The sequence below is a fragment of the Glandiceps talaboti genome, chromosome 6 (genome assembly GCF_964340395.1).
Source record: "Glandiceps talaboti chromosome 6, keGlaTala1.1, whole genome shotgun sequence".
NCBI lineage: Eukaryota > Metazoa > Hemichordata > Enteropneusta > Spengelidae > Glandiceps > Glandiceps talaboti.
The window spans coordinates 25182079-25206969 of NC_135554.1; the positions used below are offsets into that span (position 1 = coordinate 25182079).

The 24891-nt window shown below is 35.0% G+C and overlaps 2 protein-coding genes across 2 annotated transcripts; one reads left to right on the forward strand and one right to left on the reverse strand.

The window, feature by feature from the left end:
• Nucleotides 1-54: 54 nt before the first annotated feature.
• LOC144436446 (tyrosine-protein kinase SYK-like) lies at nt 55-14142 on the forward strand. Its single transcript, XM_078125245.1, has 15 exons — nt 55-116; nt 1406-1981; nt 2481-2629; nt 3171-3312; nt 3555-3654; nt 4481-4572; nt 6738-6828; nt 7251-7430; nt 8466-8575; nt 8785-8851; nt 10185-10272; nt 10790-10979; nt 12045-12185; nt 13262-13374; nt 14023-14142. Exons 2-15 carry the CDS (start codon nt 1571-1573, stop codon nt 14114-14116), a joined length of 1968 nt encoding a protein of 655 aa, XP_077981371.1. The 5' UTR covers nt 55-116; nt 1406-1570; the 3' UTR covers nt 14117-14142.
• A 7580-nt stretch (nt 14143-21722) lies between these two features.
• Nucleotides 21723-24587, reverse strand: LOC144436652 (dnaJ homolog subfamily B member 1-like). Its single transcript, XM_078125491.1, has 2 exons — nt 23564-24587; nt 21723-22849 (listed from the first exon to the last, which is right to left on the reverse strand). Exons 1-2 carry the CDS (start codon nt 24392-24394, stop codon nt 22619-22621), a joined length of 1062 nt encoding a protein of 353 aa, XP_077981617.1. The 5' UTR covers nt 24395-24587; the 3' UTR covers nt 21723-22618.
• Between the last annotated feature and the right edge of the window lie 304 nt (nt 24588-24891).

Sequence of the window (24891 nt, forward strand, 5' to 3'; positions counted from 1 at the left end):
CGGGTTTGTCACGTGACCCACGGTATAAGGAAGTGTGTTTCGTGGCCAAAGTAATCCTAAAGTACTGATCACTGCTGTTTATTTTCCTTTAGAAGCAAGAATTAGATTACGTTACAGTAAGTATAGTATATTAACTTGGTCTTAAATACATATATTTAACATTTGTGTTGAAGTAACCAATGAACTGGGGCCGGCCACTGTTCCAAACATCCAACTTACTTCTTCCTCAAAGTTCCAGCCGAAGTCCAAAATGGTGCGGGTTACTCTGACGTTTTGCAGCGAACATTACCTTTGTTTTGCGGCAGCTAATCTTTACCCACCACTTTCCCCAGGCTGCTATAGTTTATAATGTGTGTTGCATGCGTATAATCGTTCTGAATGCGGATAATGGCAATATGAACGCGTCTTTTGAAGTTTTAGTTCTGTATTGGCCGAGGTACCTGTAGTACTAGGTAGGTACTGGACATGTTGAAAACAATGAGGCGGGGCATATGGCCAGGTAGTAGTGGGTGATTGACTTCTTCAGTTCGTACGTTTCGTGTAGGGTCCATGATTATGTCGTCGCGTCTGAACACACAGGACAAGGAAGTGGGGTTTCGTTTTATGTTTTGTCACACAAAACAGTGCCTTCGAACCAACCATGGGTCTCGGTAAAATATTCCACACTTTGTCATACCAATGACTACCATGGAAGTATGTTTTCTAGTCTTGCTGCTAGACGTTCGGGCTTTCTTTCGATGCTATAACTATAAGCGAACGAAGTTCGCATGTGAGGACCTGCTCGGATGTTCCATCCTCGATAGCGTTGTTCGGCGGTGTGTCGTATTTTATCGGAAGAACATCCGAGGGCTAGCTGATAGACTAACCAATGACTACCATGGAAGTATGTTTTCCTACTTCCATGATCATACCGATTACAGGTTTGCGTATATATACACTGTACATGATTATCATGTAATGACATTTCAACGAAAATATGAACAGTGAAAAGTCGACTAGCCGCAACGTTGCAGAAGTAGTTCACCATTGATTCTGTTCATGAATGTTGAATTGTTGGTATCAGTATATATTCAATATTGTGGAAATTGGACACTTATTCTAATTAGCAATTGTTTGGTAAGAATATTGACTGACAGGCTGGAAATGATACACAGCAGTGATTGCCATTGGGTACACTGGAAGCTGTCTTTAGATTTCATCATCAAAAGTATTTATAGCTGACAGCTTCCAAGAATTATGTAGGTGTCACTTTTTTTAGGAAAAAATTATGATCACTTTCAGGTCAACAGGCTTTGTCAAACTATTTGTGTACTGGCTTTACCACTAGGTGATATAGTTTTACTGATCAATGAACATAATAAGGATGATTGTCAATGTAATACACAAAACTCTTCTTTTTTTTCAGATGAACTAGAGCATTTGTACCTGAATCAAAGACATTTGAATTTTGAAACAATACATGTGACAACCATTTTTATGGATTTTATTTTGATAGACTATCAAGTCTGAACTTCTGTCATATGTATTTTGATATTACTATTATTGTGTAAACAACTGAATTTGAAATAAAATGGCATCCAGGGCATTGGGTGAGGATCCGTACAACCAAAAATATTTCCATGGACGAATCACACGAGAAAATGCTGAGGAACTACTACAAGGACAAGGATCAAGCAATGGATTGTTTCTTTTGAGGGAAAAACTCAATGAAAGTGGTTGCTATGCACTGTCATTATGCTTCAACCATGCTGTGTACCATTACAACCTGCAGAAGAAAAAGAACGGTATGATTGCCATAGAGGACGGTAAACAATTCCATGGACCTGTTGAACTTATTAGACACCATCAGGTACATTTAGATGGTCTTTTGACTAAGTTGGTCAGACCCTGTAATCGCCCACCAGGTGAAGCTCCTAAAATGTTTGAAAATTTGAGTCGAGATGAGTTACAGGAGAGTTTCAGACAAGCTGCAAAGGATATGGTAAGTAACATCAAGGATTAAATTATAAAAACTAAAGTTACATTTTTTGTGAAGTATCCTACAATAGGCACAGTGTCAGTGACTTTGACAACCACTGTGTACTGAGCAACAATGGACAGAATGAGAAGCAAATCAGTTCAAGAGAACCCTACCCAAAATGTATTTGATGACTACATGATGTTTGAAAATCCATAAAGCTTTCAAATTTTAGTGTCAAACACTTTTTGTAAACATTTCAAAGCATAATAGCACCTGGAGGTGTACATCACACAACCCAGACCTTTAATGTTCAGTGCTGTTACACTTACATACATTTATTGTTCAGTTTGCTCCTCAGACCACTTCATCTCTTATTCAGTTGAATGTTCCAAACTTTGATTTGTGTAAACTAATGGAAAATGATATTGCACTCTGTTATTGTGTGAAGTTCCCCTATAACATTTTTGTTTTCTGTACATACACTATGGTAACCACTATTTGATTTTTTTTCACCATATAGGGTTTCTCAGATGTTTTGCCAAATGATCAACTCCAGAGTCAGGTGATAAAAATGATCCATATACAGAAACCATGGTTTCATGGCTGTATATCCAGAGATGAAGCAGAAAATAGAATCAACAAAGCAGGACATCAAGATGGAAAATTTCTGTGAGTTGAAAGTATTTCTAAAACAAGCAGAGAATAGAGCACAGCTTAGGAATTGCTGATAGTTTTCCAATTTGACTGACATCTAGTCTGTAAGGTATGCCATGTTGGGGTGTCCTATCAAACTCTGTCAAGCTCTTGTACCTTGGAGGTGTATTTTCAGTATGTGTTTTGTATATATGAACTGAAGAGATTCAAATTAGTTTTTCTTTATCAATCAACCAATCAATCAATCAATCAATCAATCAATCAATCAATCAAATTTCTATAGTGCCAATTTCCAGAGCAATGTTCTGTTCAGTAGCTCTGAATGGCTAAAGCACACCATAGGCTTTGGTGATGAACAAATAAGTCTTCGGTTTTGTTTTGAAACAATCCAGGCTGGAGGCTTGGTGAATGTCAAGTGGCAAAGAGTTCCGTAGTTTGGGGGTGACATATGAGAATGAATGATATATGGCAAAGCTTATTATGTTTGCTCTGCATTCAACCAAGGTGATATGTGACTTGTTATGTGATGTGTTTGAATGCTTCCTGTCATTTTCAGAGTGAGGGAGAGAGATGCAGGTGGAAGCTTTGCCATTGGTCTTAGCTATAGAAACACTGCATATCATTACAAAGTGGAGAAAAATGACAGAACTGGAAAGTTGTCCATTCAGGATGGACAAAAGTTTGACTCCCTCTACCAGGTAATTCAGTCTTTGTTTTGAAATTTGGTGTTGGTCATTTCTAATGTTTGCTGATTGGTCAGTAGAAGTGTCAATCAGTTGTCAATCAGTTGTCATGTGATCACCATTCATAGAAAGTTTCCACAAAAACTTCAGTAATTGCACTGAATATGGACAAGCTGATTGCATAATTGGCAAATATTTTAATACTGTAAACAAAATGTCAGTAGAAATTTTAAATCACATTTTGAATTGTATTTTAGATGGTAGACCATTACAGCAAGAAAAAAGATGGATTGTTATGTGAACTGACTATACCACTTGTGTCAGATAAATTCAGGAGGATGAGTAGTATCCCTCACCGTAAGTGTACTCATTGCTACCTGTTGATGATAAAAAGCTTTCTTGCATCTGAACATATGACAAGTTTCAGAATGGGCTGGCATTGGGCTAGCTAAGTAAGTGCTAACATGATCTGGCAGGGACTCCTCACTGCATACCTGTATTAACAATTTGAAGGGATAATACTCACAATGACACATATTAACACCAGGCTGGCAAAATGCTAATACTTTGCATGTCAGCAACTGAAATTAATGCCTTCACTCGACCTATGTTAACACCAGGCTAGCACTAGCATGTGTTTACAGATTGATGGAATAATATCCGCGCCAGCCCAGTGTTAATACAGGTTAGCGAAGTGCTAATACTTTGCTTGGAAATGGCACTTTACCAGCATATGCCAGCTACTGAAAGGATTAATTCCTGCATCAGACCTATGTTAATTTAACTCCAGGGGGTAACACTAGCATATGTTAGCAGTTTGATAGGATAACACTTGCACCACCAGGTTAGCTTGATGCTAACACTTGGCTGGCACTGACACCACACCATATGTGTTAGCAATTGATGAATTATATGCATCTTAGTCTTAGATGTACCATTATTGATGGATTTTGCCCTAACATTCTAGAACACAAAATTTAACTTTTGGTTTATAAAATGATCTGTGGTGGTGGAATTCATAACTTGTATTACAGCCTGCTTCGGTTTATCTAGGTATGTAGAACGAGGACATTAGTTACACTGAATATCATGTGAAGTGAAAAGGAGAACTGAAGCAGTTCATTTGTTATGAGAATATGTCAATGTGATGGAATTGGTGAAATCATACTTTCTATTATTACAGCCAAACCTCCAACATCACCAACAAAGACTCGTCCGGATTCATTTGCTGCTGGTCCTGGAATACCAAACCGACCCCCTCCAAATGTTCCAGGGGTAAGTGATGCTTACTAATGTAATATTAGATTACATCATACTCGTAGACAGAGCAGTAATGGGGAAAATGATAATCTTCATGTTGGTGAATTACAGGCCGCATTTTTGTTGGATTTGTCAGAAATACTACTCGACTTGGACCTGACTTAAATGATGACCTGTAATGGATGGGTAGTTACTAAGAATTATGTCATCATCTGACCAGAGTTGGTCTAAATGTGTTCACACTCAAATGTTAAACCGACTTAAAATTGAGTCCTGACTGAAACTATCCTCTCACCTGGGCTAACAGCCTGACTGTGGGCCAACTTAAACCATAAACCCTATATGCAGGGTCTATGGTTATACCTGCTACTAGGACATTCTGTGTGGTACTTGCTACATAATGTTCTGCTTTCCATGCCATTATTTTCATGCTTTACAATACCTTGCTTTCATCTGAAGCCCCCTGCAGGCAGATCTAGTCCACGCTTACTGCCCAGAGTTGCTGTTCCAGTAGATGGTAGGTCATCAACAAGTAGCAATGGTCAGTCTCCATTGACAACAGATACCAGTTCATCACCAAGTCAGCTTAACTTTAGTAGTGCTTCACCACGTCTCAGCCCAATTCCTCCACGTATAGTTGATGCTGCCTTGCCTTCTAGTCCAAATGAGGTATATTATACTGCTTTCATCTTGAATAGTCAAGGGTTCTAAATTCCACTGTTTTGTTTCAAACCCTCAAAGGCACATACTACCAATAGATAATTACAGTATGTAGCATGCTCTATTCCATTACTCTGACTGCATGTTACCCTGTATGCAATGATTCCATTCATTTCAAGATGACTGCAGCCATTAATGTATGCAAATTTAGCCAAGACTTCTCCAAATTGTAGTTGTCTTCATTGTTATAAGAAGAGCTCTTTGATTGTCAATAAATTGCAGAATATATGTAATTGTAGTCACATGAGGTCATGCTACATACTTGAAAGGGTTGAATTGTCTTCCAAAGGTTTGAAATGAAGGGACACCCTTGATGACAGGATGGTTAGCTTCTTGCTTTGCTTGCTTATAGCTAATTTTCTATTTCTCAAAGTTTTCAAAATGTATGTAAGGTACATATAAATAATATATTACCTGTTGGCTGTATCAAGCTGTAATACCTAAGTTATGGAAGATGATAGACTTTATTGCCCTGCATGTTAGGTACAGATATATAGTTTATTGCCCTGCATGCTAATATATAATGTTGAGACATCAAGGCCATGTTAGGTACATATGCAGTTTATTGCCCTGCATGCTAATATAAAATGTTGAGACATCAAGGCCATGTTAGGTACATATGCAGTTTATTGCCCTGCATGCTAATATATAATGTTGAGACATCAAGGCCATGTTAGGTACATATGCAGTTTATTGCCCTGCATGCCAATATATAATGTTGAGACATCAAGGCCATGTTAGGTACATATGCAGTTTATTGCCCTGCATGCTAGTAATATATAAAATGTTGAGACATCAAAGCCATGTCAGATACATAAACAGTTTATTGCCCGTAAGCTAATATGACATCTTCACCATGTTACATGTAGGTGCATATGACATTTACTACCTAGCATAGAACCTGCATGCTAAGATATAACGCTATAACATGTTTGGTCAACATGCAATACATTGCTCTGCATCATGTGTATGCTAATTTGGAATTCTGTGACATGCAGACTTTCTTGTCTTAGTAAGTTACATATACAATTTATTACACTGCATGATAGTTGACAATACTGTGACATCTTGCCTTTGTAAGATACATGTACATATATAATTTATTACCATGCATGCTGATAAACGATCTTGTGACATGTAGACTGTGTATTGCACATATGAAATGTATTGGCTTTTTTCCCCATGATCATATCAAGGCTATGTTAGAGACATAATAGTGCTCTAGGGAAATAGAAAATGAATGTTGCCCCCTGTTTGCAGATTTAGGTAACTATTGGTCAATAGTCCATACCACACGATTTGATCACAGATGGCTCAATATATTATCTTGCATGCCAGTTTGCAATCCGGTATCATCTAGACTTTGTATACCATTTGTCACATGTCCAGTGATTTTATAGTAATCTAAATATTGTGATGGCATGAATGATGAATCGGATGTAATTTTGTATTTTATATAGCAGTTTCCCAGACGCCATCACTCCTCAGAATCTAGTGACGGGGTATCTGGGAATGTCAAAAACTCTATGTGGGATGATGAACCTGATAGTGGTTAGTATAAACACTTTCACTATATCTTATGTGATATGATAGTGGTAGGTACATGTATAAACACTTTCACTATATCTTATGATGATTGATGTACTGAAATATATTTCATCCGTTAACACCCAGTTAACACAATTCCACTGTATGCAACACTCATTTATAGCATTCATATCAAATGTCAAATAACATTATTTTCAACTTATTGACTCGTAAGGCCTAACAACAAACCATGTTTTATTTTTGCCGTCATATGACAGTAAAAACTTTGAATTTTAGATCAATTTGAAGCTCAGGACAATTTTGACATAAGCCATATGCCAACAGAAACTCCTGTGCCCAGTTGTGCACTCATAGTAAGAACTAAGACTAGTGTAAGAATTTTATAATTCAATATGGTTGACAGTTTGACATTGCCATGCCAACAGAAACACCTGCTGGGTTGCGAGTCCGTCCATTGCCACTTCCACCAGCTCCAAAGGCTGGAGCAGAGGAGGAAATCTATGGATCAATAGGTAGCAATGCAGAGAAAATCTATGACTCTGTCGCTAAGAAAAAGAAAACTACAACTTTGGACTTCAGGAATCTGAGCTTACAAGATACATTAGGTAAGTCATTGTATTGAAATAAATGGTCAAAATGTTGAAATGGTAGATTACTTTTCAGTCACAAATTCAGTGATATGGGAAAGAAATATATCTGCCACCATTGCCTAAAAACATGGCAGCATGTGTTCTTTTTGTGAGACAACTTAAGAAATGTTGTGTTAGTCACGATGTATTAGTTCGTCTGAAGTGGTTGAAAGTGTACTTACTTTCTCCATTACTGTACGGTATGGCAGTGCCACACAACAGAGAAAAAAATGACTTTCAGAAAATTGTCAAAATAGCCACCAAAATCACTGGCATTGTATTATGGTCATTTATCTGGCAAAACTGGTATAAACAAATCATTGCAGACTTATCATACCCAGCACAGTACATTTTCAACTGCTTCCTTCTGCTTCCTTCAACATGCTAGATCATTCAGATTCAGAACTGTGCATTTTAAATTTGTTTTTATCCCAAAACTTGTACATAGTGTATGCAGAAACTTACCTAATTTTTACAATTGCTGACTTTGTGAAGCTTTGTATGTTAACTATATTTATCAGTATTGTATTCAATAGGGAACTTGCAATCTAGACTGAGCATGCTCAGACGCAAAGGACTATCGGATTATCTGTAGTTATTGTAATACCTAATCTGGAGCTACTGATAAAATTAACCTCCAACAATGGTCAGGGTGACTATGAATTGATCATTTGTGGTTAAAAACAATAACATTATTGTTTACATTACTATTTGATTAGTATTTATTATCACATTTCCCATGATGCAACATTCAACATGGCAGGTTTGCAAGTTCCCTATTGTGTTGAATTGTATATTTAGTTTTGTGTTGTGACTTGTTTTGATGTTTGTAACAACAAAGCACACACTTATATAATATTATACTCATTTTCATTTGTCAAATAATCAAATCAAATTTGACTTTTACAGTTAGGCATTTAACAAGACTAGAATTTGTAAAATTTAAATTTTTGTTTTAGCTTATGTACATGTAGTTTGCAGTCAAGTTTGTTTACCTGTTATGTTTTGTAGGCAAAGGAAACTTTGGTTCTGTCGTGAAAGGAATTTATCGTACAGACGGCCAAGATGTTCCTGTAGCTGTGAAAACATTGAAAGAAGAAGAAAAAATACCGAACAAAAAGGTAACTTGTCACTTGATGTAGTGGAAAAAATACCAATTTTATTTCAAGGATAGTAATCAAGACAAAACAATCCAAAATGTAACCACAAAAGTACAGTTGTCTCACACAGTAGTACATCATGGAATCAGAAAACTACAATGATATATGTTACATATCATTTGACATCAATTATAATATGAGTAATGTTAAGTAAAAAATTATTTTTTCAGACTGAGATCATGAAAGAAGCTGAATTGATGGCAAGGCTTGATCATCCGTATATTGTCAGAATGATTGGTAAGTCATTTGACAGTTATTTCAAAATATAAGATTCTGTGCAGCACTAACAGTTCATAAAGAGTGGTTGTCAAAGAATAGTACTTGAAGCACTTGCAAGTTTGCTCCTAGTTATGATGCAATAGTAATATGAAGTACATACAACATGCAATATGATTGGTTGGCCAAAAAATGCATTGTTATTAACACTTACAAGATTCAATCTAATTGGTTGTCCAAAAAAAATAATGTTATTAGCACGTACAAGATTCAATCTAAATGGTTGTCCAATAAAAGTAACTTTAGTAGCGCTTACAAGATTCAATCTAATTGGTTATCCCAAAAAAGTAACTTTAGTAACACTTACAAGATTCAATCTAATTGGTTGTCCAAAAAAAGTAACATTATTAGCACGTACAAGATTCAATCTAATTGGTTATGCCAAAAAAGTAACTTTAGTAGCACTTACAAGATTCAATCTAATTGGTTGTCCAAAAAAAGTAACATTATTAGCACGTACAAGATTCAATCTGATTGGTTATGCCAAAAAAGTAACTTTAGTAGCACTTACAAGATTCAATCTAATTGGTTGTCCAAAAAAAGTAACATTATTAGCACGTACAAGATTCAATCTAATTGGTTGTCCAAAAAAAGTAACATTATTAGCACTTACAAGATTCAATCTAATTGGTTGTCCAAAAAAAGTAACATTATTAGCACGTACAAGATTCAATCTGATTGGTTATGCCAAAAAAGTAACATTATTAGCACGTACAAGATTCAATCTGATTGGTTATGCCAAAAAAAGTAACATTATTAGCACTTACAAGATTCAATCTAATTGGTTGTCCAAAAAAAGTAACATTATTAGCACGTACAAGATTTAATTTAACTAATATTCATTGTATACATAATGAGTTTCATTTATGAAAGCATACATAGCATGGCTTTCTAAGACAAATATTTGTAAGTCCTTCACATAACCTCGCTTGGCATTGAACTTCAATCAATCAATCAATCAGTCAATCAATCAAGAGAATTTGTATAGCGCCAAAATCGAATACGACATAATGTTCTGTGGCGCTGAACAGTAACAATAGTAGATCATTGTAAAAAGTTAGAAAGCTCTTTAACCAGATGTGTCTTGATGTCCAGTTGGTGGTATATACTGTTCCCTAAGACTGGCGCTGCTCACGAGAAGTAGAATCATTATCATCTTTTCGTGCACATTAATTCATTTTATCTGAATCCCAATCATATTTAAATATCTTTATCACTTTATCAAAGCTGTGAAGGTGTTACTACAAACTTATTCATATTAAATAAGTTGTGAAATTGCATTGTTTATATGCAGGTATGTGTGAAAATGCTGTTGGAGTGATGATGTTAGTGTTGGAATTGGCCAACTTGGGACCATTGAACAAATACCTGAAAACGAACCAGTAAGTTTCTTGGCTCCAAGTCTCACATGTGGTGTAATGTCTTCCATATATGGTATACTATCTTTCTTATATTGGGTAGTACTAGCATCATCCATACATTAGGGATATTATTGTCTATAAATGGGGTAGTTTCTTCCATATAAGGTGTACTGTCTTCCATATATGGGATATTACCTTCCATATATGGGACAGAGCCATATATATATATATATATATATATATATATATATATATATATATATATATATATATATATATATATATATATATATATATATATATATATATATATATGCAATGCTATCTTCTATAACAAATCAGCACCATTGATCATCAAACTTTTCATCAAAAAGAATGTTTTTGTGTGGATATAGATAATAAATGAGGAGATTCCATATATTTTTTAAAAGAAATTACAAAATCAGAAAACAAAAAATACTACGATTAATATTTCAGTGTGATGTTTGCAATGTCGTCGTACTGTATTAATATCCTAAAACTTTATATTTTTGGATAGAACTATGAGAATCAGAAACATCCTTGAAATTTTGCTACAAGTTTCCATGGGGATGGATTATTTAGAAGGACAACAATTCGTACATCGAGATTTAGCTGCCAGAAATGTTTTACTGGTAACGGAGACATATGCCAAGATTTCTGACTTTGGTATGTCGAAAGCACTTGGACTTGACAGTCAGTATTACGTGGTAAGTGAAGCTACAGAGATAGCTTGAAAACTAATAAGAGTAGATCATGTTGCTATGCAATGTTAACATACATAAATTGGCTGTTATGGAGAATTAAACAGGCAAGGGATTTTGAGGTCTACCAACTCATTTAGTTTAAAGTGGCCATATGGATGATAATTTTGTATTTATTTTGGATTTTTATTTGATAAAACAGCTTCACTATGTTTTTATACTTGAAAAAATAATGCGAAAGAGCATATACCAAGTCTATGTTTATAACTCAATAAACTGTAAAACATTAAACAATGTATAAAATGTTTGTTATTGTACGTACAATAACAAACTTTTTACACTTTTTGCATCTTTTTGCAATGTATTGAGTTATGAACATGGACTTGGTATACTAGTATGTTCTTTCGCATTATTTTTTCAAGTATAAAAACATAGTGAAGTTGTTTTATTGAATAAAAATCCAAAATAAATACAAAATTCTCATCCATATGGCCACTTTAAAGGCAAATGTCCCCTATATAAAGAGGATTATGGGTAATGTATGCATTATGCAGAAAATTCAAACTGCTGTAAGGATCACTGAGTTTGTGGTCATGTCTTATTCCATTTTGCACTGAAAAAGTTTCACATGGCTCTCATATTTCATATATACTATTTGTAAATATATTGTGATTGCAATATGAGTAGAAATAACTGATGTTAACTAAAGTTTGGTAGTCAATATAGCAGGTTTACCATCAAACTGAGTCAAAATTTGTTTCAAATTGGTCTAATAAAAACTTATACTACACATACACACTCATCACACACACACACACACACACACACACACACACACACACATATACAATATGCATTCATGTGTGTGTGTGTGTGTGTGTGTGTGTGTGTGTGTGTGTGTGTGTGTGTATGTATGCATTACATGCGTAAGTACATACGTAATTTTTAATCTGACCTATGTAGAGTCAGCCTTTAAACATGAATTTGAAAACCTGTATTACTGCTTCAAGTCTCCACTCTTTGCATTCAAATTTCTCAGACTCTAATATGTATTTACTTACTGAAATCCAGGCTGAGACGGCAGGTAAATGGCCACTGAAATGGTATGCACCAGAATGTATTTACAGATTTAAGTTCAGTAGTAAAGGTGATGTTTGGAGTTTTGGTATCACCATGTGGGAGGCTATGTCATTTGGCAGGAAACCATATGCAGTAAGTATATTTATTAGTTTGGTCCTACCCTCAGACTATGCATAAAATAAGTAAAGGCCCATGTGGATTAATAATTGTATGATGTGTAGAGTATTGGAAGAAAACTATATGTTGCAATAGGGAACTTGCAATCCAGACTGAGCATGCTCAGATGCAAAGGACTATGGGATTATCTGTGGTTATCATAATACCTAATCTGGCTACTGATAAAATAAACCTCCCACAATGGTCAGGGTAACTGTGAATTGATTATTTGTGGTTACAAATGATGTAACAATATTGTTTATTATATTAATTGATTAGTATGTGTGATTAGTGTGTGTGTGTGTGTGTGGATGACTTAAACTCAAAAACTGCCAGACCGATTGCCTTTGTAATTGTTGGGGACATTACTTGTGGTGTCTACTTGAGAAATTGTTCAAAGCAAAATGATCGCATCATAGGTGTGTGATTTGGGTCAAATATCTCATTTTTTGTCAAAAAACTTAAAATAAAGAGCCCCTGGGCAGATCAGTTTGAAATTTGGTCGGAAGGTTCTTTTGGGGTGTTTAGATTAAGAACTGATCATGACATGATGATCCCATAAGTGATTTGCAAATTAGGTCTAAAAATGTGTCTCTTTGGAACTACAGAGCAGATTAGGCTGAAATTTGGTGGGAACGTACATTTTTAGGGGGGGTTAGATTAAGAATTGTTGATGACATGATGTTCTCATCAGTGATATGCAAATTAGGGCTAAAATGTGTCTTTTTGATCATACATCTTTATTTTCAAAACTACTCAGCAGATTGGGGTGAAATTTAATGGGGACGCATCTTGATATGCCAGATAAAAGTGATTTTATGTGATGAGTAGAAATTGCTATGAAATTGCCAGTAAATTATAGGTGGACTATATTATAGATTTTGTCTTCTGTGGAAGACTTTAATATTACAAAGGTTTCATTATAGAATAGGAGAAATCTACTTCAACTCCCTTAGCTTCAAAGTCATTATACCAAAGTTTTGAGTTCTAGAACCAGTTAAAAATGTCTGTATACTGGAAGTAAACTCACATTTTCTCTTTCATAAATTTAGAAAATGAGAGGACAGCAGATTCTTGATTTGCTTGAAAGTGGTAAGCGGTTAGATAGACCTGAAAAGTGTCCTGAAGAAGTGTATGAAGTCATGAAAATCTGCTGGGAATTTGAGTAAGTACAACATTACAATGTAGTTCATGCATTTTCAAGTCTGTCCCATATTGACGTATTTAAGGGCCACAAGTTCATACTAACATCTCAAAGTTGATGAGAGTGACCTTGCATTGTAAAAATTGATGTTCTTGCCGAGAAGTTTGAAAACATCACACATCTGGATTTAGAAATGAAATAATATTGCTGTTGGGAATTACTTTGTCAAAAAACATCATGGGAAAATATCTATCTGGCACACCTCAGTGTAGAAATGTAGCTGTAACCAAAAAAATAATTAAAGGACTCTTTCATTTTTTATTTAGTCTTGAATTAGTAATATAAAGAATAACATCAATATGAACAAGAAAATGAGGGTGAGAGCAAATAGTTTGTTTGCTATGAATCTTTGTTCAGATTTTATGAATATGCAATTACATAACTTATAAATAAGTCACTGTACAATTCAAAACTGAAAGTAAGACACCATAGAAATAAAATGTGATATCAACATTTCATAAAATGTGTGAATGAAGCACTTTTTGTGATCACATGAATAAATAGATGTGGTACATGTACACTGGCTATGGGACTGTGTCTTCTACGATAGAAGACTTGTCTTGGATTGCTTTGAGTTTAATCACATTCTTGACTTTCTATTAATTGCAGATCCAGAAGTAGGCCCCACTTCAAAGAAGTTGTTACTCGTATGAAAGGTGTCTTGAATGGAGTAAGGAAAGGACATATCCGCTTAGTTCAGTGAAGAACATAGGGTGTGGTTGATGTGTAGGTCATTGAACAATTTAAAGCATGATTGATGCTTCATTCAGTGATCAATGTTGGACACAGATGATGATTATCATACCAGTCAGACTCTCAGAATTACAGTTATGACAAAATAATCATAACATTCTCCATACACTGAAACACTCTATCAAGCCACTACTTGTCAAGTAAAAACCTGATGACTTGGTACTATGTTCAGACTTGAGGTCAGGGTAAATGTAGCTTTTGCCACCTTTCTCTATTCAGGCATTGTCATGGCTCAAAGTGCAGGTATTAACACAGAGTGTAGAGTCATGTATTAACAGGGCACTATTCCTGATATGAGAAGTGTCTGATAGTAAGGGGCCTTTCATTTGTTTTTTTCACCAATAACTGCAAACAAATGTTGACTCATTTATGGATCAGAAATATTGGGGCATCTTTACTGTGTATATAATTTTTGTGTGTGAAAAGACAGATTAAGTTGACATAATCCTAAAAATGTTTACATGTAGCAGAGAGTAAAAAAATTGTGCAAAGTAGATGGATTTTGTTGGCGAGATACATAACCATCAATTTAAAAAATGTTTCTCTTTTTATTCTCTTTCACCCCATGGGGACAAGATGTTTTTGTCATCCACCCCATGGGGACAGGGTGTATGTGTTATCCACCCCATGGGGACAGGGTGTATGTGTTATCCACCCCATGGAGTATGTCTCATCCTATTCTGTGGGTACAGGATATGCATAATCCATCCCATCTTGGGGATGGGTGCTGTGTGTGTGTGTGTGTTTGTGTTTATGTGACAGTGTATGTGGGGCAGGGTGTGTGTGTGTCATCCACTTCCGTGGGGCTGGGTTGTAGGTTCTCTATTGGTGCTGGTAATCTCTAGAAACTGACATCTTTACATTTCTCGTTGCTCCATAACTTTGTTTTCATATTAAAAACCGTGACAATGTATACCATGAGTAGCAAATTCCAAAAAAGGGTTGGTACAGAAGTGAATAATTAAGGTGTTAGAGTGTTTGATTAAGATTTACAGTGTTTTTCATACAATTTACTCAATGTTCAGCATAAAGTACAATTCATTGTTGTTATACAAGTCAGTGTATGACTATGCAAGGGAAATAAATACAGGAAAACAAATAAACTACAAATGACACAGATTTTATAGATGAGTTGCTTGCAGTTATTTTGTTATTTTCTTTTCAAAATCAAACCATACCCAGAATTCAAGAAAAAATTCATCAAATCATAATGATATCAAGTCTTAGAATGTATCCCAGCAAATAAACAATTTTTGTTTACATATAAGCTGAATCACTGATTTTGAAAGGAACAGGTCAGGGGTCAGCAGATCTAGGGTGAGAGGTCACACTGTTTGACCTGCAAACAACCACTGACCTTGATTTTGTAAATATTCAGAAAAAGAGATTTCATAAAAAGTACATATTGTTTTGCATTATTATTCTGCTGTGTATACATATTCAAAGTAAGTTTGTGTCTTCACAGCTTCAGATTTCATGTATATATACAAGATTTTGTTGATAACTCGTAAAGTTATCAACTGTGGTATGAATTTTTTCTTTTGTAAGTGACCAGTGTGTCTTCTCCAGAACAGATTTAGGATACTAATGGAACAAATAGTAGAGAGATCATTTTTATCAGATGTTGACTTTTATATACCAAGACATGTTATGTATTGTTGTGTACCAAGATATCAGATTTATAATCAGACTTTTTATAAGGCTTGGGCAAGAATATAACATTGTACTTTTACTCCTTATCCGACTCATTTTTATTACACTATTTTCAATTTAAATTAAAATTATGAAACGTATGTTACAGTCTTGAGAAGGGTTATTTAAAAAAATACTTTTAAAGGCTGTATTTTATGAAGACTTTTTTTAAAGATTTACTGGTCATGAAAATTAGTAGATGATAAATGTGTACAATTTGGAATTTTGATTATGCAAATTGAATTGTCTGTTTGAATTTGAAAATGATATGACAACGTTATGATATATGAGTGCCAGTGTGGTATACTTGGGGTATTTGCTGGAATGCCGTGCCTGTAGTGTTCTCTGTGGTCATTAGTGTTGCAGCCAGCCATTGGAAAGAGTGGGACATAATGTCCCGAGACTTTCATAATTCTGGGTCATCATAAGTTTTTTTGGGACATTATTATTTTTAAAAAAGCGCCAATGGCGTTGTAGCACAACTACAAAATATTTATCCACATGCTTGCTGATCCATGCATGCTAGATATTTGCTGAATGATTATGCAGTTGCCTATCCAACCCTGTTGTTATCTATGCAATATACGGGGATCATTTGGCTGTTGCTATAGGTGTGGTCATGTTGCTAAACATATTTGCATACAATTTTAGTGTGGGTCATCTATGAACCGTCACTTCCAAAATTGTGGGTCAGGTCCAAAAAATGAGTGTCAAATGACCCAAAAACCCCCTCTGGCTGCAACACTGGGTCATACTTTGACAAGCTTAGCTGAACAGTCCACAAACATTAGTGCAAATACCACCAGTATAATACTGGCTCACACACACCATTAGGTTCTGTTATATGTTTATCTGAAACTAAAAATTTGGTTAAAAATACAACTGTGCATTCACATGAGTTCATGTTCATTGCACGTTCATTTGCCAACAGGTATGCAATAAAATGTTTTCCGGATTACACTGCAGTGTAAATACCGTGACTAGTATGCATGCACACTGATGCAAGTAATCACTCATACAGAATGTAGAGTACATGATTTACTAACTGAACCTGTGTGAGGATATATTATGTTAACATATTTCCAAATTGTCTGTTTTGTTCTACTGTGGGTTTTTTTGCTACTAATATTCCAAATACAGATATAGACAGACTGAGTGTATACAATATAAGGGGTAGACATTACAAGATTTCTGTAAGTACAAAATTTCTTTTTTTAACAGGAATTTTCATGACTTTCAAACTTTCGACAATAGGGTTCTACATTTGAGATTCTTTTGTTCATTTTTGAAGAAATAAATTATTTATCTGTCAATGTTGATGTTGTACCTTCTAATAACAGATCAAAAAACATCGAATTGGCTGGAAGTTTGAAGTAAAAAATTAGAAGAAAAAAGGGAAAAGATTTAATGTATCATACAAAACAGTTTACATTTAATGTGTAGACTTTCCTTTAGAGAATTGTGATAGCTGTTTAGATTGTTATGAATGCCATGGTTACAGTTGCCATGGTATCTAACACCCAGGAAGTGATTGAATATTGTCAGTTAGAAAACAGCTTTTAAAAACACATTATTTTTACAATTTTTGTAATCTTTAATTAATATTATGGTAGATCCAGTTCTGTTCAAAACATTGGAATACTCTATATGTGTGAGATTCATTGAAATGTACACCAGTTTTGTTAGGAACCCATTATATAGAGTGATTGGTGTCACCAAAGACTACTTTCACCTGCCAATCTCTTGAGAGTGATCTAATAACTTATGTTATGCAGAATTCTAGCAATACTCCTGTGATATTTGTGTGAAAAATGTTGTAAACTTGCTTCAACAACTTATGTGATATTTTTGTTTAAAATATAGTGAACTTGCTTCATATCCGACTGCTAACTGGTTTATATGAAGAAATAAATGGATAGATTATAACGGTGTACAACTCACTCAATAACCTTTAATTCATGATTCTATGCAAAGTCAGCAAAGTCAGTTTATTGTAGTCAGACCATGCAGATGCCAATTGTCTAACCAAGAAGCTCACTATTAATGTGATTCTCAAAAGAATTTCTTTTCTTTTCCTAGTGTTTAGACAATTTGAATAATTGTTAGATATACTAGTAAATTTAAAACAGATTTGTTAAGCCACACAGTGTTCTTACCAATTAGAAAGGTGTATTTTTTTACAATTGTTATAGCCCAGAAATACAGCTGGTTACTTTTTCCTGTATTTGTTCACTCTAGATTTTTGAATATGATACTCAGATATAGTGACATAAAATCTGTAGCAGGTAGATATTGTCTTTATTATACAACAGTATTTGATTGTCTTGTCAACACTTAAGGTCACAAGTATGGGAATATACATTAGTGACTGTACAGTGTCTTTGATGTGATCATCTTTAACACAACACAACACAACACAACACAACACAACACAACACAACACCCAACACAACACCCAACACAACACAACACAACACAACACAACACAACAGCACATTTCCCAAAACAACAGAACACAATGTCTGTAATCATCTTTATAAATGCTTTGTTGTCAGATTTACACAAGTAACATGGTAGATATATCATGTGTAAACATTTTTGTGTAATTTATAAAACAAGCATTTGTACTGAAAGAACTGTTGGGAACACTTTATGTGTAAGCGACATCAAGATATCTACATTTGATGTCATCTACCAATCATATTACTTGTATGTACTTGTCCAAACCAGGTTTGCATATTTTACTGTAGTCTCTCAGGTCAGAAGCTCCATTCATTCATTAACCAATCAATCAGCATCAAGCTTGCATACATATTGTTGCTATATTTGCCCATTAACCAATCTGCATCAAGCTTGCATACATACTGTTGCTATATTTGCCCATTAACCAATCAGCGTATAGTTTATGTAATAATCTTCCTGTCATTTTATACTTGATCAATACAGGTCATTAGAAACACACACTCAGTGACTGAAAATTTACATATTGGCATTAGGTATGGCCGGCCTTCTTAGTTCTAACCATGCATTTGTAATGTATATTTACCTAGAAGTATTAAAGCAATCATTCATGGAACTACTAACCATACTCGATTTTTGACTGTCACACAATTGTCATAACCACAGAATATCCCATAATTGCATGGTCTTTATTTACCAATAGGTTCGGTGACCCAAAGTAGTAATGGATGTTTGTGTAACCTTTATATTTGGAAAATGGCTGAACAACAAATTATTTTCTCTTGTCTGTTCCAGAAAGTGACCATTGTCCCTTTGTGCCTTAGGAATTAATAAAAGTGAACAATTCCTGGTTCTTAATTTCTACAAACTTACAATATTAAATCATGACACTGTATAATTCATGTAGATTTGCTATTTTAACAATAAAAAAACGATGACTTCTATTATTTTGTGTTTTTGTTTTTCCTGCAAACCACCAGTTTTTGACAACATACCAGTTTGACAATTTTGTATTTTGCAAGGATGTACTGTGTGATATAGTACTGTCATTTTGTGTCTTAATTCATCCAGTGTGTGTAAAAGTGACCCACAAAAGCATCTGAAGACTCAAAACCCAGAATGACAACAGCAAAAATAAATGACAATATACAAAGAAAATAAATATAGATAATGAAATCGATTTGATTCCTAAATCAGATTTAAATCAGATTAAAGGTAACTGTTATGTTGTTCTTCATGATACGTTAGTAGCTGAAATTCGAAATCCAAGTTTTATGCAAATATCGGCTAAAACAAATATAATCTGAAATATCAGTTTTGAAAATGACAAAGGGACCCTATAGTGAAATTTAATCACAAATTTTTCAAAAATCTCTGATATATTCAACCAAGATTCTTGGTTTAAAACAATTCCAAATTCTATAGAGTTTTTAGGGACTTGTCCTTACACTTTATACAGGAGGGAGGGGGGGGGGGGGTGATATAAATCATATCTTTTCAACATTGACAAAGCTTCTGTGGGGATTGGATAATAGTATGTCACAGCTTGTTAAGATACCACAGATTCTTATGACATGAAAAATTAAAAAATAAGGAGTGAAAATTACAGGGTGATTTTGATATAACTGACACTGATGCAAAAATAATCACAATATAATCAGTATGAATGAAGGTGTAATCTATTACTGTGGCATAAATCACACAACAAGGAAACCATGATATATAGTTGTGGCATTTAATAATATTATATTATATTGCATTGAAGAGAGTGACCTGGATGCACACAAATAGCATTCATTAGATAGATTACATCTTCTACTGGCTATAGTCTAGTTCCTATACAAACCACAGTTGGCATCCAGACTATCTGGTAAAATCTGCCTTTTTACTATATGACATGTGTCTCTTGCCCCATTGAATATTTCAAGGCTACACTATGTACTGCCATGTTTATTCTAGAGTAGTAGTGATGATATGAATATCTAAACTGTACAGGCTTGTAAAATTTAACTTTCATTCTCAAGACACACAGGTCACCTAAAGGTCATATCACATAGCTGTGTTGACGATACATCGGGCTGTGACACTGTTGGCATGTTAAATATGGTGACTGTCTGACAGAATATAGTCGGGGAGTCTCTATGACTGTTATTGTCGTCAAAGGCCAATCATGTATAATTTAATAACACATTTGTAGAACATTGAACGTACAAATAACAATTATATCAACATAATATTGCTTCGTGTGAATGTTCTGGCAACAAAGCCCTAAACAAAAGAAGTCAATTATAGTCAGAAAAATGAGGTCACCCTGTGTATTAAATGTATTCCTTTCACAATTCTTGAAGAAATCACTGACCCAAAGAAATCATAGATGGTGGGTTGAGAAAACACTGTCAAACTCTTTATCAACAGTGAATGGGATATTTTGAAAAGAAGCAAACAGAATTATGGTTGCTTTTATCTTAATTCTTACAGTTTAAAACAAAACAATGACTCTAGTGATTGTAACTTTGATAAATTGATAAAACCGGTTATAAAATGTAAATTTATTCACACACTTCTCCATGTATATCATTTGTAATTCATACTTAGTACAGACCATTAAAAAAAGCTATTATTGATTAACATACTGTCTGTCTTCACCATAAACCATATAGTAGCTACATGTCCATAAAAGTAGTAACATGTCTCTATGTTGAATAGTGCCAGGCAAACATGGGTATACTTGAGTAGAATGTGTCTCTTTGTTGAATAGTGCCCAACATACTTAAGTATACTTGGGTAGAATGTGTCTCTTTGTTGAACCACAGACCCTACACATAGGGTCTATGGTTGAACAGTGCCCAGTATACTTGAGTAGAATGTGTCTCTTTGTTGAATAGAGCCCAGCATACTTGGACAGAATGTGTCTGTATGTTGAATAGTGCCAAGCATAGGTGGGTACACTTAGGTAGAATGTGTCTGTATGTTGAATAGTGCCAAGCATACCTACTCTAAGTATCTTGGAAGACTAGTCATTCCATATTATTCTTAAACATACGGACTGACATACACAGACAATATCAGAATTAGCCTTGGTCCTAGTAGTCTACTGTGGTAGGCTGTAATGTCAACTTCTTATCTGAAACACATTGTCAACATATACCAGATTTCAACAACAATGGGGATTGGGTTGAGGTCATTGGGGTTGGGGTGGGGGAGGGGGTATAGTTGAAAATAAGGTTTCCAGTTAACAGACTTAGTATGACCATGGTAAAAATGTCATTTTCAATCCTACAAGCAGATTCCACTTTAGTTGCAAAGTAACTACATGTACTGTACTTTTGTAGCATTGCACAATGCATAATATTTTCTCTAAACTTATGATAATATAATATTCAGCACACTTGATTTTTACTGTATTATATGTACAAAAAATGCTTTATTCTTAAAATTATTTACATAAATTTGAAAAGCAACTTAAATGTCTAGACAAGGTATTATAGTGCAAAAGATTCCATCACAGAATGTCTTGACCACACCATAAAGTTCATTAACTAGTCCAGAATACAACACTGGATTGAAAGGCAAGAGAGAAACATATCTGTAGGCAAATTTTCATGTGTTTGTTTTCGTAAATATCATATTAGTCACCCAACCCCTATTCCTTTTATTTAAAATTTCCACACTAACAAGTTATCATCTGTATGTCTATAAAATTGTAGACAAACAGATCTATGTCACATGACATAAAGACAAATCACTGATTGAAAGTATGTGGTGTGTAGACATAGGAGTAATGTTATATCTCAAGTTACAGGTGGAAATCACAGTGATGGATATTAGCCCTGTCATAAAATCTTTCGCAGACATTTAGGAAATAAAATAAAGATCTGGTGTTGTGTTGACATTCCACTTGTGATTTCAGGCACAATTACCAGAAATTATTTATATCTTAGCACCTCATTGTTTTGTCCTTGCTTGGTATCTATGCTCTCTTGTGTCAGTAAGAAAGACCTGAAGTATTGAAATGGACACAGTTCCAGGTAAGTTGTCCCAGAAGTGATTATGCACAAAACCCTCACATGACTACCCTGTGAGTCTGAGTGTCAACTGTGAAACCCCACAGAACCCTCACATGACTATCCTGTGGATCTGAAAGCTAATATCATGTGAGACGATCTACAAACATATACAAATGTACACTGAAGTTCCTCATGTACTAAACAGTCAATGATATCCAAAGACTTTCCTTAGAATGAGTTATTTAAATAAAACAATGTAACAAAATCATGCATCAAAAGTGACAGAACTAATTTCATGATGGCAAGACATCTGCTAGAATGTTCTTTGCTTGCGTTGAAAGATGATCAGGAAACTTGATATCAAAACTAACAATGACATCTCCTCTTCGAGTTGGCTGCTTAGGAAACGGAAGTCCTTCTCCTGAAATGCGTTGTTTTGTTGTAGGTTTGATGATTCCACTGATGGGCAGTCGCACTGGTCTTCCCTCTAGTGTTGGAATTTGTACAGTTGTTCCAGTCAGTGCCTATCAAAAAGGAAGAAACAAAAACATGTTTATTTATTCATTCATACACTCAATGAGTGACAGCCATAATATGAAATACTGCACTGAACTAAACTTGTAAACTGTTTTTTAAGTACATTTGAACATTCCTAGCAATATACTCTAAAAAGTCTTTTTTTCTATCCATGATGTCAGTTAAATTGTTCTCTATTGTTGGGGGGTTACATCATAGACCCTCCAAAAACATGGACAGTGAGTTCATTATATCTTATCAAACAATAGCACTGATAACAAATCTATAACAAATCTTGAGCTTCTGATCTGAATTGCCTGTAAAAAGGTAACTAGGTGAATGGTGTAATGAAATCCATTAGAAGATAAAAACAATTAAATTAAGCATTTGGATATGTCAAGTAAATCAAATCTCATTGCTAATTTTAGATTTAAATGAGAATGGAGATTATAAAACAGCAAGTATAGGCATGGTTCAGGTACAATACATTCCAGCAATTACTGAGCTAAGTGCAATAACCATTGTGTTTGTTTGGTATAGTATTTTTTTAAAAGTATGTTTATGTCAATGTAAAACATTAAATCAAACAGACACTACAATTATTGCAACTACCAGTATTACTACTGAGCTGTTTTACCACTTTCTGTCATTTTCAATAAACAGTACAACTTAGCCTTTGAAGCAAACCCACCCATCCCATCATGATCACCGTGTATACTCACTTCTTTTAGTGTAATACTGGCAGTATATAGTAAATTACTTCCATCTCTCTTGAACACTTGATGTGGTTTATCTTTGATGGTAAAGACAATGTCAGCTGGTTGTGTATTGGGTCTTTGGTCGCCCTCTTTAGGGAAGGTAATTTTTGTTCCTTCTTTCCAGCCTGGTTTCACCTGGATCTCTAACACTTTATCTTCAGTTCTCGTTGTTCTGCCATCAACATTTAAAACTTTCTTGGTAATTTTCATCTTTTTTGTACACCCACTGAATACATCCTCTAAGGATACTTTAAGGTCGTGGTAGACAGGGGGGTCTTGTCTTTTCTTGCCCCTGAGGTTAGAAGACGGTCCTCCGAAACTATGGAAACCGTCACTGCCCATGTCCATGGGTTCACTCATATCACTGGAGAAATGCATTCTGCTTCCGGGACCGCCCATACCGCCCATACCACCCATTCCCATGCCAAAAGGATCACCTCCCATACTTCCAAAAATGTTGTCAAATGGGTTTGAAGTGCCAAAGAAAGATTCAAAAGTTGCTCTAGGGTCTCCGCTAAAGGTGTATGTAAAGTTTCCACCAGGCCCACCACTCCCACCTGGCATACCACCCTTCAAACCTTCTTCTCCATACTTATCGTACACGTCTCTTTTCTCCTTATCGCTCAACACTTCATACGCTTCCGCAATTTCCTTAAACTTGTCTTCAGCACCTGGTGACTTGTTTTTGTCAGGATGGTATTTCAGTGCCATCTTACGGTAAGCCTTCTTGATTTCATCGTCGTTCGCACCCTTAGCGATGCCAAGAATTTTGTAGTAGTCCTTTCCCATCGTCATTCGTAAAGCTTCTGTTTCAGTGACAGCAACAGTAACTTTAAAATTCAACGCTGTCTGGTACTTGTTTCTCGTACTTACTGTGCGTTCAGTAGTATGTTTCGACACGCAAAATTTCTAGCGACCTCTGTACTTTAAAATAGTTTCGTTGTGTCTCTGTCCGTCTGCTGTACGGGTCTACATATGTACAATCCGGCGTTGTAATATTTATGCGAAGTCCGATGATTCGAGATACTACCACCTAGAAGTTAGTGGAACATTCTCGAAACGTCGTGACGTCACGAGTTAGCATGTCAGATGATATTCAGATTTGCATTGTGTACTTTGCGTATTCAGGAGACGTACTGGATGTAAACTTAGATGAAGTACTGTAGCAGTTTCGCTACTTCGCTCTCGGTCCTCTTTGCAAACCCCGTAAGAAATAAAAAGTAAAACGAAAAATGTTGAGTCAAACAAAATAAAATATAAAAAAGAATAAAAAAGTATTGTAAATGAAAACA